Source organism: Trematomus bernacchii, unplaced genomic scaffold, assembly GCF_902827165.1.
Source record: "Trematomus bernacchii unplaced genomic scaffold, fTreBer1.1, whole genome shotgun sequence".
Lineage (NCBI taxonomy): Eukaryota > Metazoa > Chordata > Actinopteri > Perciformes > Nototheniidae > Trematomus > Trematomus bernacchii.
In genome coordinates, this window is record NW_022987720.1 from 13,139,933 (window position 1) to 13,155,078 (window position 15,146).

The following is a 15,146-nucleotide window of genomic DNA, read 5'->3' on the forward strand; positions in this document are numbered from 1 at the left end:
ATCTCTGCGTCACACAGCTGTCCTGAACACAGTTTAAAACCCCACACCCACACTGTGTGGTGTTAGTGGACAAGGAGAAGCCGTAAACTACACACAGCTGACTGGTGAGTTAATGCAATAATTTAACACGTCTCTGGTGCATTCACACCTAATAGTCCGCTTCTCTGGTGCGCACCAGACCACAGTTTGTTTCGTTTCATTTTTCAGAAGGTTCAGTTTGCGTTCACACCTTTATATATACAGTCTATGGTTCACACGGGCAAAACTCAAACGGACTATACATTTTAAACACAAGTCATGTGCACGGAAATGCTGTTCAACCATTGGTCAGACATTAAGGGGGTAACGCATCATAGTTACAGTGACCAAGTATTTCGTGCCATGTTTGAATGTCATAACATCCATAACATGCATCGTCCTCAGCTTCACAGTCCACAGTGTTTAAAAAATAAAGTCTATCATATTCCTTGATGTCAAATATTTTACCTCTCTGGTGAATCAGCTGGTTACAACCCTGACGAAAGTTCACTGATGCTCCGTTGGCTGTCGCTGCTTTAACAGAGAAAATGTCTTGTGGATAGGACGGTATGTAGAGCGCGTCCTTCAGCGTCGCTGTCACTCGTCGTCCCTCAGTGTCTTGCAGGCAGACCTCCGCCTCTCCTTTCTTCAAAGCGACACCACTTGTTCTTGTCCCGTCAGCCAATTCAACAAAGTGGCCTTTCGGTTGAAAAGTCTCATCGAACCTTTTAAACTTGTCGATTTTCGTTATTATGTGTGACCAGTGGCGACTGGTCATTAGGGGCAGGTGGGGCACAGCCCCACCTAGTGTCAGCAGAAAGTATTACAAATAATGATTACAAAAAATACAAAAAATAAATAAAAAAGTATATAAAATATATTTTAAGATCATGGTTAATCATCTGATTTGTCTGTACATTGCTGTTTTAGTCTGTGTTCTAATTAGTGTCTACAGTGTGTGCCTATTGAGCTGTTTAGAGCCATGTGGGACAAAACCTGATCATGCCCCTCCCTCTCACTGTCTAAGTGAACGGTGACTGTAAAAACAACACTGCGCATGCTCAGAGTATTTTCCTATTTAATGTGTGTGGCAAAAAAATAATGACCATAGGGGCACTGAGCTGCCATCCCCACCATACGTCATCTCACATAATTCAGAGCTGATTGGCTGTAAGTATGTGTGCCGAGAAAAGTGTGGTGTGTGAAGAGGAGACGAGAGAACTGCAGTGACGCGTCCTAAAACCCGGAAGTAAGCTGCGCGTGGCTTCCCCATGGATGTATAATAAGAACGGCTTCCCTCGACAAAAAAGCAATGAGATTTCTCCATAGGATTTTAGAAAATAGCTCGAAATAAGATCTGTGGGAAACGTACCTGTTAGATAAATGCACGTTTTGTTCAGCCGGATAATATCCACATGTCTACCCTACTTTTATAATTTTTTAATCATAAATCTATCGATTAGATTTATGATAGACTTTTGAAACTACAAGAAGATAAGGAGGACTTTTACAAAAAAGTAATAGAATTTTTTGTCCAGAAGGATAGGCAAATGGACTTCATCTTCAAGTCAAGGTAAGACCGCAATTTTATTGAAAATGGGATCTTACGAAGAGAGAACAATTCAATATTTAAATGATAAAATTACATTTTTTGGGTATCCTTTTGTTGAACTGTCTGTTTAAAATTAATCGAAGCATCAGACAAAAAAAGCTTTTGAAAATAGAATATTTTGATTTAGGTCAAAATAGAATATTTGTAAACCTGAAGAGTCAGTGCCAGTGCCTCACCAGCCATGAACCTCACTGCACGTCACTGCAGAAGCTTATCATCTAAGTTTTTTGTGCCCCACCACTTTTGTACATATAAAAACGCCACTGTGTGTGACGTTGCTCCGGTGTCGACCATCAGCCCTTTATGTGTAACTCCGGTTACTGGACTGTCACGTACTTTAAAAACAAATGAGTGGTCCTCAACGTCAGTTGCTTGTTTAGCATTGTCTCTCTATTTGCGTCTGCAGTTTGCATCTATATGTGTGGCATTTTTGCAAAAACTGCACCACTGTCTCTGGTCTTTGCTGTTGCTGCTACTAGCACTTCAACACTCACGAGCCCGGTGCCCTTTCTGACCGCAGTTGTAGCAGGTGATATTGGGGCCATCTCTCCACTTCACCCAGCCACTCGCTTTCATAATATTATCAGATTCCTCACTCAAGTTGGCATTGTATTTTTCTGTGCTTTCATAGCTCCTCAACTTTGTTTTGAACTCACCAAAAGTTAGCTTCTCATCCCCTTGTGTAATGTGGATGGCAAACGGCCTAAAACAGATTGGCAGTCCCTTTAAAATCATGGCTATCAGCAGCCCGTCGCTAAGAGTCTCTTCAGCATTTCTCAGTGCTGTAATTGCCGTTTCGGCACGAATAATATAGTCAGTGACGCTCTCATTAGCGGCTTTCTGCAGCGACGTTAGTTCAGTGTAGAGGCTGATCACCCGTGGTTTCCCTTTCCCAGCGTAGTGGTCCCTCAATATTTGTAACGCTTTTCTTCCGTTGTCCGCTGCTTCTCTCATGATCAGTGAAAGGCTTTTATCGTCCAGTACCTGGATCAATTCCGCATAGGCTTCTTCGTTTTTCTGATCATCAGCCTCATCCTCTTCACCTGGCTCCTCTAGGATGGCAACCTTCAGTCGCAGGTGACCCAAAAACGTTGTCTCCCATAACTTGTAGTTCTTCTCATCTCCGTCGAAACACAAACGGTTCCACCGGCTTCCATGGTCCCTCCTGGGCCCATAACCTGTTAATGATGCCATGATCTTAGGGCAGGAATACCGTGAACATAGTTTAACGTGACAGAGGAATAAATACACACACCATCAGCTTTGCTTCAACCGGAAGTGACACGTTTTATTGCGCATGTCCCTTTTATCACGGGAATACAGGAAGTGATTAGTATAAGAGTATTAAATAAACAAATTCATATATTACATTTCATAATTCAACACTACGCTTCCTATGTTTTGGTGCGGACTGCGTTCACACCAGCAATGAACCGCTCCAGAGTTCGCAAGCAAGCGTTCCGAGTCCGAGACCACCTATTTTAGCGGACCAGAGTCCAGTTGTTTAGTTCAGAGGTCTCGGACTGTGTTCACACCGACCCAAATGAACCGCACACCAAGCGGCTAAACGCACCAGGGTTAGATTCAACCGGACTATAAAAGGCTGTGAATGCACCCATGTTTGTCTAACTATAACTGTGATATAGCCAGGCTTTATAGTGTTTGTGATCACAGCTTTGATGTACTGGTACGAACTAATGTCTTTCTTTTCTACCATTATATTTTATTTCTGTGTATTTTTGACGTGTGATCTAATAGGAGGAAAGTGAAGCATGGCAGGTTTTGAACTGTATGCATACCAGAAGGAAGTGGCTGAGAGGGCTCTTCACAAAGAAAACATCATCATTTGGCTGCCGACAGGAGGTGGAAAGACCCGAGCTGCTGTCTATGTGGCCAAAAAACACCTGGAGACCACCCCACGGGCCAAGGTGGTGGTCCTGGTGAACAAGGTACCCACAACCAAAAGGAAATAAACACGTTTACGACAGACATGATGTTTTACATTCAGTGTTGCTCAATACTGTGTTTTTTTAATGTACTGTAGGTTCACCTTGTAGATCAACATTACAAAAATGAGTTCAAACCTCACCTGGGCCGAGACTACAACGTGTTGGCGGTCAGCGGAGAGACAGTGGAGAAGGACTTCTTTGGGAAAGTGTTGCAAGAAAAGGACGTTGTCATCTGCACAGCACAGATTTTGCATAATGCTCTGATAGACAAGGAGGAGGACAAACATGTGGAGCTCTCAGGTGAGTAAAAGGGAGCGTAAACATCTGTGACTATAGAGCTGTTATGTAGAATCACATATAGAGATTGTACCCATGATAATAATAATAATGGTTCCTTACAGATATTACTCTACTGATAATCGATGAGTGTCACCACACCAACAAAGATGCAGTCTACAACAAGGTGATGACAATCTACCTGGAGAAAAAACTAAAAGGAGAGAAATCATTGCCACAGATCCTGGGTCTCACTGCATCACCGGGGACAGGGGGTGCAAAGGACTTACAAAAAGCTGTGGAGCACGTACTGCAGGTCAGAGTTTACCTATTTGCATACCAAATTTCGCACAGCATGAGCGGGACTGTCTGATCTCCCATTAGTCTCTTCTTCATGAGTTCCTTTCTCTCTCTTACAGATTTGTGCCAACCTTGACTCAGCCATAGTTTCAACTAAAAACGCTGTCGCTGAGCTGAAAGAGAAAGTCCCCAGGCCCATCAAGCAGTTCGACATTGTGGACGCAAGACCTGAGGTAAACCTGATTTTTTTTTAGCTGCCATCTGCAGCTCTATAGCCTGCTCTGGTGAAAACATTTGTCCCCACAATTTGGCAGCAACTGTGTTGAACTAGGAGGCAGACATTTGGCAACGAGGTCAAGTGATAGTTGGGTTTGTGGTGTGATTGGTGATATGTGGATGGATACATGCACGTTCAATGTCGCAGCTTTAAAATAATTGCGCTAGTTCCTCATCTTTTAAAACATTGAAACCTATTTTCTTTTATATTTGAAAAGGCTTTATTTAAAAACATATGCTGTTGCAGACGGTAATGCATTGCACCCTGATAATTACTTCACACCCCAACTGACCTGACCTGGGGACATTCATTTATATCTCAATTGTCGTTTATTTAAAAAAAGAAAACTTCAAAACTATTTAAGAGATGTTAAAATCCCATACAAGTTCTAAGTAAACTAAAAACAATACTTTTTTCCTTTAGGATCCGTTCGGGGATCAACTGAAGTCCATGATGCTGATGATCCATGAGTTCATGAACATTCCTCCAAGCTTCAGACTGAGACAGTGTGGCACTCAAGAGTATGAGGCAGATGTGGTGGAACTCGAGAAGAACGGTACGTTTCTTTTGTCAACTTCTTTACTTGAATGTAGTCATCACTTGTGATGGCAAGGAGAACATATTTGATTAAATGTAAAACAAAAGTCTACTGTTGACGCTTGTACATCATTTGTTTACATTTGCATCACTTCCACACCAACACTATGTTGCATCACTTCCACACCAACACTATGTGCAATATAAATATAATTACCATCATTACAATACACTCGCTGCTATATAACATGTGCAATATTAATATTAGTATTATTAATAATATGCTATGATAATGTGCAATTATGTAACTGCCACTACGTTTTATTTTTTGCACTACTAAATACTGCTAATAATTGCATTGATTGTGTGACCTATGTTTCATGTTTTCTGTAGATGTTTAATTGCTCTTTTTACTGCACTTTTAGTGTACAGTTTTGCTGTTGTGTTTATTGTGTCAATTTCCTTCGGGATAAATAAAGTCTTATCTTATCTTATCAGGAGTCAAAAAGGACGACAGACAGCTAGCACAATGTGCACTTCACCTCCGACAGTACAACGATGCCTTGCTCATCAACGACACGCTGCGGATGATAGATGCCTATCTCTCCCTGGAGGACTTCTACAGCAACAAGATAACCAGAGAAATTGATGGAACAGACGTCTTCCTGGTGGGGCTTTTCCAAGGTAGGAACACAAACATTTTAGTTTAGTGTCTATTTGTATACATATCTCTTTTTATTATAGCAAACTCATCATATTCTAGCATTGATTAATATTACTGTCATTTTTAACAGAGAATCAGGCGGAGCTGGAGATATTGGCAAAAGATTCTCGCTATGGCAACCCAAAGATGGACAAACTAAAAAGCACTCTGCTAGAACAGTTTGTTCCAAGTGAGAATTCGAAGGGGATCATTTTCAGCAAAACCCGTAAAAGCACCCACTGCCTGAACGACTGGGTCCTCAACGATATAGAGTTAAAGGAAGCGGGTATCAAGCCAGCCATCCTCACTGGAGCTGGCAACGGTATCTCTTACATGACATTGGTGTGTTTATATTCAATCTGTGAGCTTAAAGGTCTCCTATCATGCAAAATGCACTTTTTAATGTCCTTTATACATAAATATGTGTCCCTGGTGTGGGAACTCACAAAGTGTCAGAAAACAAAACCCTCTCTCTTTTCCTCCGTACCCAAATCTCTAAAAACGGGGCTACAACGGAGCTGATCCAGATTTGCGTCCGATATGACGTAATATCGGAAATGTGGGCTGGCTTTACACCCACGGCCCTATCAGAAACGTCGCTATCAGAAACAATGCGCGACGTGTTTTGGACGTAATATGGTTTGTGTTTACATTAGCAAGCATCGCTAACACTCAGAGCTAACCTGTACTGGAGACAGTATGTGTAAAAAAGCAGGAAATAAATAAAGGAACTCACCTTGTGGTAAACCCGCAAGTGAAAAGCATTTGAGCTCCATGCTGTTTCAGAAATAACCCTTGATGTGGTTTGGAACATGATATGGCATTTAATCAGGGCAGCATTTAGCTGTATCTCGTAGAATTCTGAGCAGGCACAAGCTCCCTCTCCGCTCTTTTTTTCTTTCAAGCTAAGGACCCAGAATCAGCACTTCTCTAACAGGGCTGAAATAGAGGGATATGAGGGATGTCTAAAATGCATGATCTGTTTGGTATTTTGAGCATAACACATGATAGACATGTTTTTTACATATTTTTATATATCTGAGACCCATAATATATGCCTAAAAATAGCATGATAGGAGATCTTTAAAGTCATTTCAATTCAGTTACAACTCATCCATAGATGTGTTTCTGTTTTATCTGACCAAGTCGTCCTTACATGCTTTCCTTGCAGAACGAGCAGTCAGAAACAATCCGCAATTTCCGCCAAGGTGCTGTCAACCTCCTGGTCTCCACCAGTGTGGCTGAAGAAGGCCTCGACATCCCTGAATGCAACCTGGTGGTACGCTACGGACTGCTTACAAATGAGATTGCCCAGCAGCAGGCCAGCGGACGCGCCCGAGCAAAAGACAGCCGGTATTCAGTGGTCGCCCAGAGAGGGGGGAAGGAAGTGAGGCGAGAGCACATCAATGATCATCTGAAAGAGCTGACAGAAAAAGCTATTGCTAAGGTCCAAGAGATGAGCCCCCGAGAGTTCTCCAAAAAGGTGAGGGTGTGGCTCTCTGTCCATCTCCATCATTTAATCACGCTGCTTTGTGATTGTTCCATCACCTATGAAATATTCTATGTCTCCAGATAGCTGCACTGCAAAGGGAGGCAGCTATTCAAAGGAGTCTTGATGAGAAACTCAAAATGGAGAAGAGGAGTCGCTACCCTGCTGCTAGTGTCAACCTGGTGTGTCGAAGCTGCTTCACCTCTGTGGCCCCTGGCAGTGACCTGAGACTCCTGGATGGTGTGCACTATGTCAACGTCAACCCTGACTTTGAGTGAGTTGAATTCTTTGCCGTTTTAAAGGTCACCTATTATGCAAAATCCACTTTTTCATGTCTTTTATACATAAACATGTGTCCTCTCTGTGTAAAGAGATTCTGAAAGTGTCAGAAGAAAATTGCTCACTTTTTGTCCTGATCCATTTATATAAAAACCTGTCTGAAAATGAGCTGATCAGATTTTGGCCACTTTATGATGTCATAACGTTCTTTTGGCTTGTGTAACAATTAGCCAATAACCAACCAAGGTAACCCCCCCACCCCCACCCTATCACCTGAATCTCCTCCTAGAGCACCATTGTGTTCTTTTTAACCAAATATCTCTCAGAGGGGCGTGGGGAGTGGCTCCTTATTTTCATCTAAAGTAATGGCGCATTTCCACTACACAGCCTCGCTCGGCCTCGCTCGGTATGGCTAGGCCTCGTTATGCCTTGTTAGGACTGGCTCACTTTATGCTGCGCTTCCATTACAGTTTAGGAACTGGGGTAGTATCTATAGTAACGCAGTGTAGGCGGAGCCGTGACGTCATCTTCAATGAGCACCCCAGAAAAACAACATCAGCCGTTAGCTGTTAGCACTCAAGCTCACAGCTCCTCATATCTGTTCAGAAACTAGACAAAAGTTAAACAAGTACAAACCACAGACTGCCTGTGTCATGGAGAATACAGTCGCTGGTTTATTTATGTCTGTATAGGCCGTTGTTGTGAGTGTGGACGGTCGGAGCATATTTTGCGTTAGCTTAGCCGATCTCCATTTAGAAAACACGCATTTTAAAAGGTTTTTTGCCTGCCGTCTGTCTGCAGACTTGTCAAAGCATTAATTCATGGTTTTTACTAACCGGTATCAGTATGTTGTTACTTCGGCATCATTTTGAAACGTGTATTACAATTAAATCACGGTCAAATATGTTCATCTTGTTGTAGTTGTAGCCCCCTTGCCAGCGATTCTCTCTCTAGTTTAGCATACACAGCCCGACTCAGCCCTGTTTGTTGGCCCCGATAGAACCACGATTTTGTCGGGCCAGAAAAAAGGTGAAAAAGTAGCCCCGGGCCGGAACTAGGCCTAGTGGAAACGCAACCAAAAACGGGCCCGGCACGACACAGCACGCTTAAACCGCGCTCCGCGCCATGGTGGAAATGCGCCATAACAGACCCAGAATCAGCACTTTTGAAACTGGGCTGAAACAGAGGGGATTATGGGATGCTGCAATGATCTGTTTGGTGTTTGGACCCAAACACTTCAGAGACATGTTTTGTATATATCTGAGACCTATAATATATTTATGAAAAAGAGTATAATAGGGGACCTTTAAGAGTTTATGCAAAAAAAATTAAAGGCCAAATTATTTTGTCTTTACTGCTCTTATCATGGCTCATCTTTGTTCTCAGGAAAAACTACAAAGTCGGTGGGCAGGTGATGCTGGAAAAGAGTTTTGAGGACTGGGAGCCTGGGTGTAAGATCTGTTGCAGAAAATGCGACAAGGTAAAGGCTTTCTACCAAATATTACTTTTGAACTCAGAAAAGATTACCATGCTCAACGAAGTTCGTCAGAGCTTTTGGATCGTTTTGTGGTGTGATTTATATTCTTTGAATTCACAGGACTGGGGATATGAGATGAAATACAAAGTACATGCCCTGCTGCCAAATCTAAGCATTAAGAATTTAGCCCTGGATACCCCCAATGGCGACAGGCTCACTTTGAAAAAGTGGAAGGATATCCCTTTCATTGTGGAGGACTTCAGCTTTGAAGAGTACTGCCATGAGAACCACCCCGACCTCTTCGATTGAGACAACAACAACAGAGTGCATTACTAAACATGTTGTTTTGTATCTGTTTTTAATTACCGTCTATTGGTGTTGGGCTGCGCTCAGTTAGAGTGAGCATCATTGTATTGTTGGAGGTGCCTTTACATGAACACTGGCTTTTTTTTAAAACTCACACGCTTGCATTAACTTGTGCTGCCGGGTGCTAAAACCCATTAACCTGCTTGAAATGAGCATGACAGCTTTGTTTATGCCCAGGGTCTTTACCCCCTTTGCATGTATTTCCTCTGCTTTCTCTCAAGTCAAGCACAGAAAAAGTACACAATGAACTCTGCTGTAATATAAATGTTAACTATCATGAGCACTTGTCAAAGAGGATTTCTTATGAATTCTCTTTTTTATATTTTAAAACGCTTGTAAGTTTGTTGTATGAAGATATTGAGGGGTACTGATGATCTGAAGTAATTACTGATTTGAACGATAAAGTTAATTGTGTTGCGTTGATGTATTCTATTTATTGAAAAACAACCAATTATGGTATATTTTTGTAAAGTAAAATTACATTTGCGATTACATTTGAATAAACATTCCTCTTGAAATGACCAACAGATCTTTTGAAATTATGTTTGCATTTATTAACCACTAGGTGACAGTGTTGGTTAGCCAATCAAGTCAGGCAAGTGAGGTAGTTTTTAAATGTTGCTTTTTTTATTTTCACTTTTGCATTTCACTATGCTGCTTCTACGTCACACAGGTTTATGTATTTCGTGTAGTTCTTATTGGATAATTTCACATTATTACAAAGTGGGGAACAGTTTTATCAGAATAACACAAGATACATTTACTGCACACTTTTCTCGATTTCAGCAATCCCCAAAAGACAGATTGAGCCAGCTAAATGCAGAAAACTGTCCCTATTAACAGCAGATGTGTTTACATACATGAATTAAGCTTGATATACAGCAGCACAACTTCAACTATAATGAGCAGTTTTAGGAAAACAATCCAGATTATGAAATTACAGCAACTGGAAGCCATTAAATTCAGGCTGGCAGCTGTATGAGAAAGTTTTACTTTTGATCCACAACACCTCTTTATGTGATTCTCTGGGCAGGACATGATTAGGTCGACCACACTGTGTCACATGGATCATAAGCCTTTCAACCTGAGAGCTGGAGTCAGTGCTGCCGTGGACGTAATCACACTAAGAACAGGCTCTGTTCCCGTTCAATGACTGATTCAGATGCAGGAGGGCGGAGAGAGCCGTACAGTGTATGATTTACTCTGATCAGACTCAGGCTCTATAATCAACGCTGATTACTTCCTTTTACTTCTCAGCTCAACACCCCATGCATCTTAATTGCAATTAGCTCTTTTCTGAAATTAAAGCAGCTTGGAGTACTTGAGCAAAGGGTGATAACATGATGTGTTCACATTCATAGTGCTTTTATTTATTGGTATCTATTCTAGGCCATACATGTCTATCTGTTTACAGGATTAATGTCCAATTATGAGTCCTTTTTTGATTAATTACTACTATACTACTAATACTATACCTACTACTACTGCTCTCAGTGTAACAATTTTGTTTCTAGCTTTTTTATAGCAATTTATTTAAAGTGGACCTATCATGCTATATTTGAATAATATAGTGTAGGACCATACCTATATAAGGCATATTTATACTTTTTTTTTTTTTCAAAATACCAAACAGATCATGCATTTTAGCCATGCCTCATTTTGCTCAATTTGACAATTTCTAGCTCTGGGCAGATTCAGTGAGAACAGCACCATCTACTGGCCTGGCATATGTACTACAGCGTCTCCAGCGCTTTCGAACGGCAATGGCCGGCTGTCTCCTCCTGATTGGTGGAGTTGGCCCAATAGTCGTAGCGCCACTGTCCTGACGTCAGGACAGTGTTCAAATCTGGATCAGTTTTTATCAGATCCGTTGCAGCCCCTTTTTTAGAGATTTGGGTATGGAGGAAAATAGAGAGGGTTGTGTTTTCTGACACTTGGTGAGTTCCCTGGAACACCGGGGACACATATTCATGTATAAAAGACGTACAAAAGTGCATTTTGCATGATAGGTCCCCTTTAAGATCTGAGCATGTGTAGGTCATGCAGTACAGCTTTCAACTCGTTTTTCATTTCAGTTTATAGGTTTTGGTTTCCAGCAGTGCCGTAATGTATCTTGGATCAACAGTTACTTAGTCATTTCACAATTCTGCATTTTAAGCAATGCGTTGCAATTTATTTTAGCTTTCAGAAGTCACCCTTTTCTGCAGGAAATGGATTTTGGTATCTGGGACATACACGTGTATGGCTCTACTGCATAAGTGTCCCATGATAAGTCTGTTTATGAATTCCTTGATTTGGGGAGGAGAAGCAAGTCTCACGCAGAGGATCTTATGGTCATCATGTCTGATATTTCCATTTTATAAAACTTAGACCATTTGTAAAATCAGAATATGGCTTTGTCTTATTCCAATTTCATTTACAATGTGGAAGCAAAATGTAGCTTTTATGCCTGTTATCAGAAGATATACAGATAGGCCTACCCTTGTTGGGGGGTTCATGTTTAAACAAAACAAAAAATATGATAACTCAGACATTAATTGTGTTAATGCAGAGTACATACATTCTCAAATGTATGTTCTTAGTTTTTTTTTTTCATATGATAATAAGTAGATGTTAATCTTGAATATCTTATATTGGGAAATTGTAATGGCATATACTCACTAGCTACTTGTAATGCAGGATAGCTGACCTGTGAGTGTTGAACTATATGCAAGGAAGTCAGCAGAGACCTTGGAATTTATTTGGATTTTTCACAATAAAACAGGATATTCAGCGGGCATTTTGATACTCACAACTACACAACATGTTTAGTGCATGATCCGGCGCAGCGGGGCACCAGGTGAGTGTTTCCAAATGAATTGCTAATTTGCAGCTATTTTTATCTACACGTTTACTTTTAAAGTTGTAATTCTAGGTGTAGGATTTTACATTCATGGCGTTGCAGTGCATCATAGTGGTTTACGAGCAGGTGTCCACCTCAGGTGTGTTAATGCCATGGCAGTCTGTCCAACACAGTCTCACGGCATTTCGTGTTATAGTCACGAAATTAATCTATTGATTCGTGTTCACCAACACGATTTTGCCATTTTTTTCGTGTCACACAGAACGATTTTAAAAGCAATGTAAATAATAACAAATTAGAAGGAAAAAGACATTTAAAAAAATACAGATTTAAGTATTCTGACACAGAACGATTTTAGAAGCAATGTATTTATATTGGTAGTATGTTTCGTGCCTGCACCAAATAATAACAAATTAGAAGGAAAAAAAGATGACATAAAATACAGATTTCAGTATTCTGAGGCTCTGAGCCATTTCTTTTCCTCACTGACGGCAAAAAAACTCAGACATTATACAATTTAAAATAAAAGGGATAGGGTTAGGCTTAGGGTCAGATATTGAGTAAGAACATGTTTTTATGAACCACAACTGCTTCTGGTCTTCCAAGACCCGACCGGACAAAAAGACGTGTTGCAGGCACGAAACATACTACCAATAGAAATACATTGCATTTAAAATCATTCTGTGTGACACGAAAAAAAGGTGAAAATCGTGTTAGTGAACACGAATCAATAGATTAAATTAATTTTGTGACTAATAACACAAAATGCCGTGAGACTGGGTTGGTCTGTCAGCATGACAAAAGTTTTCTTGATGTTTTTAAACATAGCTAAGCTGCTGGGATTTTGATGGCACATTGTTAAACGCTCATCTCCCAGAAATATAAAGTTCAAGGCTGTGATTTCTCCTCATCAAATCTTATCTATTTGGCCTATGGTTCGCTATACCAGCAACACAGGCACCTACAGCATGTGGTTTGTTACATGCTAACATCAACGTGCTATGCTCACAATAACAGTGCTAGCATGATGATGTTAAGCTGGTTTAGTTGATTAGTTAACATGTTCTCCTTTTAAACATTTGGCACAGTATGGATAGGCTGATGGGAATGCCATTTGTTTTTGCAGAATTTGGTCGTACACTAAAGTATTGGGCACTCATTTAAAAAAGAAGTGATTGCATCATGCTGGGGGGAACGTGAGGAATCACCATTTGATTCATCCTCTGGTAACCATTAGTATGCCTATCAAATGGTATGCCATCCATTTAGTGGTTGTTGAGATATTTAGGTCTGGACCATAAGGACATTGTTACCATGGCTTCCACAACTGATATGCAATGGTTCTGTAAGCCCTGTATTCAACATTTTGGATGTCACCACCCTGGGTTTTTGCAAGCACAAGTGACATTAAAGGGTTAATCAAAATACACTGAATATAAAAAATGTTAGAAGAATAAAATGTCACGACTAACTCTCACAAACTGAAAACCCGTGGAGAAAAGCTGAATGTTTTAAGAAGAAAAAAGAAAGCACCCAGACTGGAATATGCCATGGTAGCAGCCTGTCCATCATAATGTGACCGGCCCTAAAGCCTGATAAGGCCCTATCCTGCTTCTTCCTCTTTATTTACTCTAAACAAGACCAAAATTACATCAAGCTGTATTGAAGGGGAAAGGTTTTCTGAGATATTAAATCAAGTAATAAGTATGGTAATTCTCTCTAGGACTTTTATACAACTGGACTTCTTATTGCAACCTGTCGAGGCTCCCCTTGATATTAAAGAGATTGCAAGTCTGTGGCACTTTTGCATTGGCTTTATTGTCCAGGCACTCGGATGTCGCAGCTTGTTGTGGACCGACAAACAAATCCACATCTCCGCCCATAACATGTATCGTGTGATACATTGGGTTGTGCCACCATTTTGGGAAACCGTGCATTACATTATCTATACTGTATACTAGGTCTGCTACGGTACTGTAATAATTATAAATTGTAAAGTCTTGACCCTCATTCATTCATATAAATCAGGGAAGAACATATCTAACTTTCTTCACCTTTTATAAATGAATAAAAACGGTATACATCCTGTACATACAATGAATGTGGAAAGCCTCTTCATAGGAGTGGACCACATAGCCCATCACTATATGTCCTGGCTGCAGACAGAAGTCACACCTGTTGGGCCAGGGTCGCGTATGAAGCAGCAACACACTGTCAACGGGTTTAAACCACACAGTTGCTTTCTGCTTGTATAGTCGACGCACACATATTCTCCCCAGGACACAGACAAAGACAATGACAGACACAAATATCTCGTATAGTCCAGTGAGCCGGTCACCAGAACGGGCATCTCCTTTGGGACCGGTCTGCTTGTCAGCCAGCTGTCTGAGAGCTTGCTGTGTACTTGTCGGCCCTCTTGTCGAGGAGAAAGGACTTCACACGCTCTATTCTCCTGGCAATAGAAGAGGATTAGGTTATCTGTCAGTGACAACATAGGTGATGACATTTGCAGTGTCCTACTTATGTTGTTATAGTCGTCTGTGCATTATTTGTAGTTCAAAGTGGTTATCAAGCTGCCGCCAAGCCTGTGTGGTTTGGACGGAGCGTGGGTATCTTTGGCATCTTTGTTTTGTATGCTATGTAACCATTTGGGTTTGTCTTGGCAGAGCTTTTTACATGTTACACACAGCATTCCTTTCTTCATTTTTAACTTCATGGTAGGTTACTTTGTATCACCCAGATGCTTGAAAACAAGTTTGTGTGTATTATTAGAGCAGTGTAAAAGCAATTATAGTACGCAAAGGGTGCATCTTTGGTGTCGCACGTCTCCTTTGATTGAGGATGTCGCTCTCTGAAGTGGACTGGAACTCTGCTGTTGGTGCCAGAGTCGAGAGTTACCCCAGCCTATTTCATGCTGTATTATAGAGCAGATAAAAGAGACGCGTGTCTTTGCTGTCTGGCACTTTGTGGCTGGGCTTTAGTCTGCACCTCTCTCTCTTGTCCCTCTTTCTGTCTTCCCCT

At 41.1% G+C, this 15,146-nt stretch overlaps 1 protein-coding gene across 1 annotated transcript; it reads left to right on the forward strand.

Annotated features, from left to right (window-relative positions):
- dhx58 (DEXH (Asp-Glu-X-His) box polypeptide 58) lies at positions 1–9,805 on the forward strand. The gene is made up of 12 exons (XM_034143106.1): positions 1–104; positions 3,389–3,579; positions 3,675–3,879; positions 3,981–4,171; positions 4,275–4,388; positions 4,856–4,988; positions 5,468–5,653; positions 5,764–6,014; positions 6,844–7,155; positions 7,245–7,435; positions 8,827–8,920; positions 9,038–9,805. Exons 2-12 carry the CDS (start codon positions 3,403–3,405, stop codon positions 9,224–9,226), a joined length of 2,043 nt encoding a protein of 680 aa, XP_033998997.1. The 5' UTR covers positions 1–104; positions 3,389–3,402; the 3' UTR covers positions 9,227–9,805.
- The last annotated feature ends 5,341 nt before the right edge of the window (positions 9,806–15,146 follow it).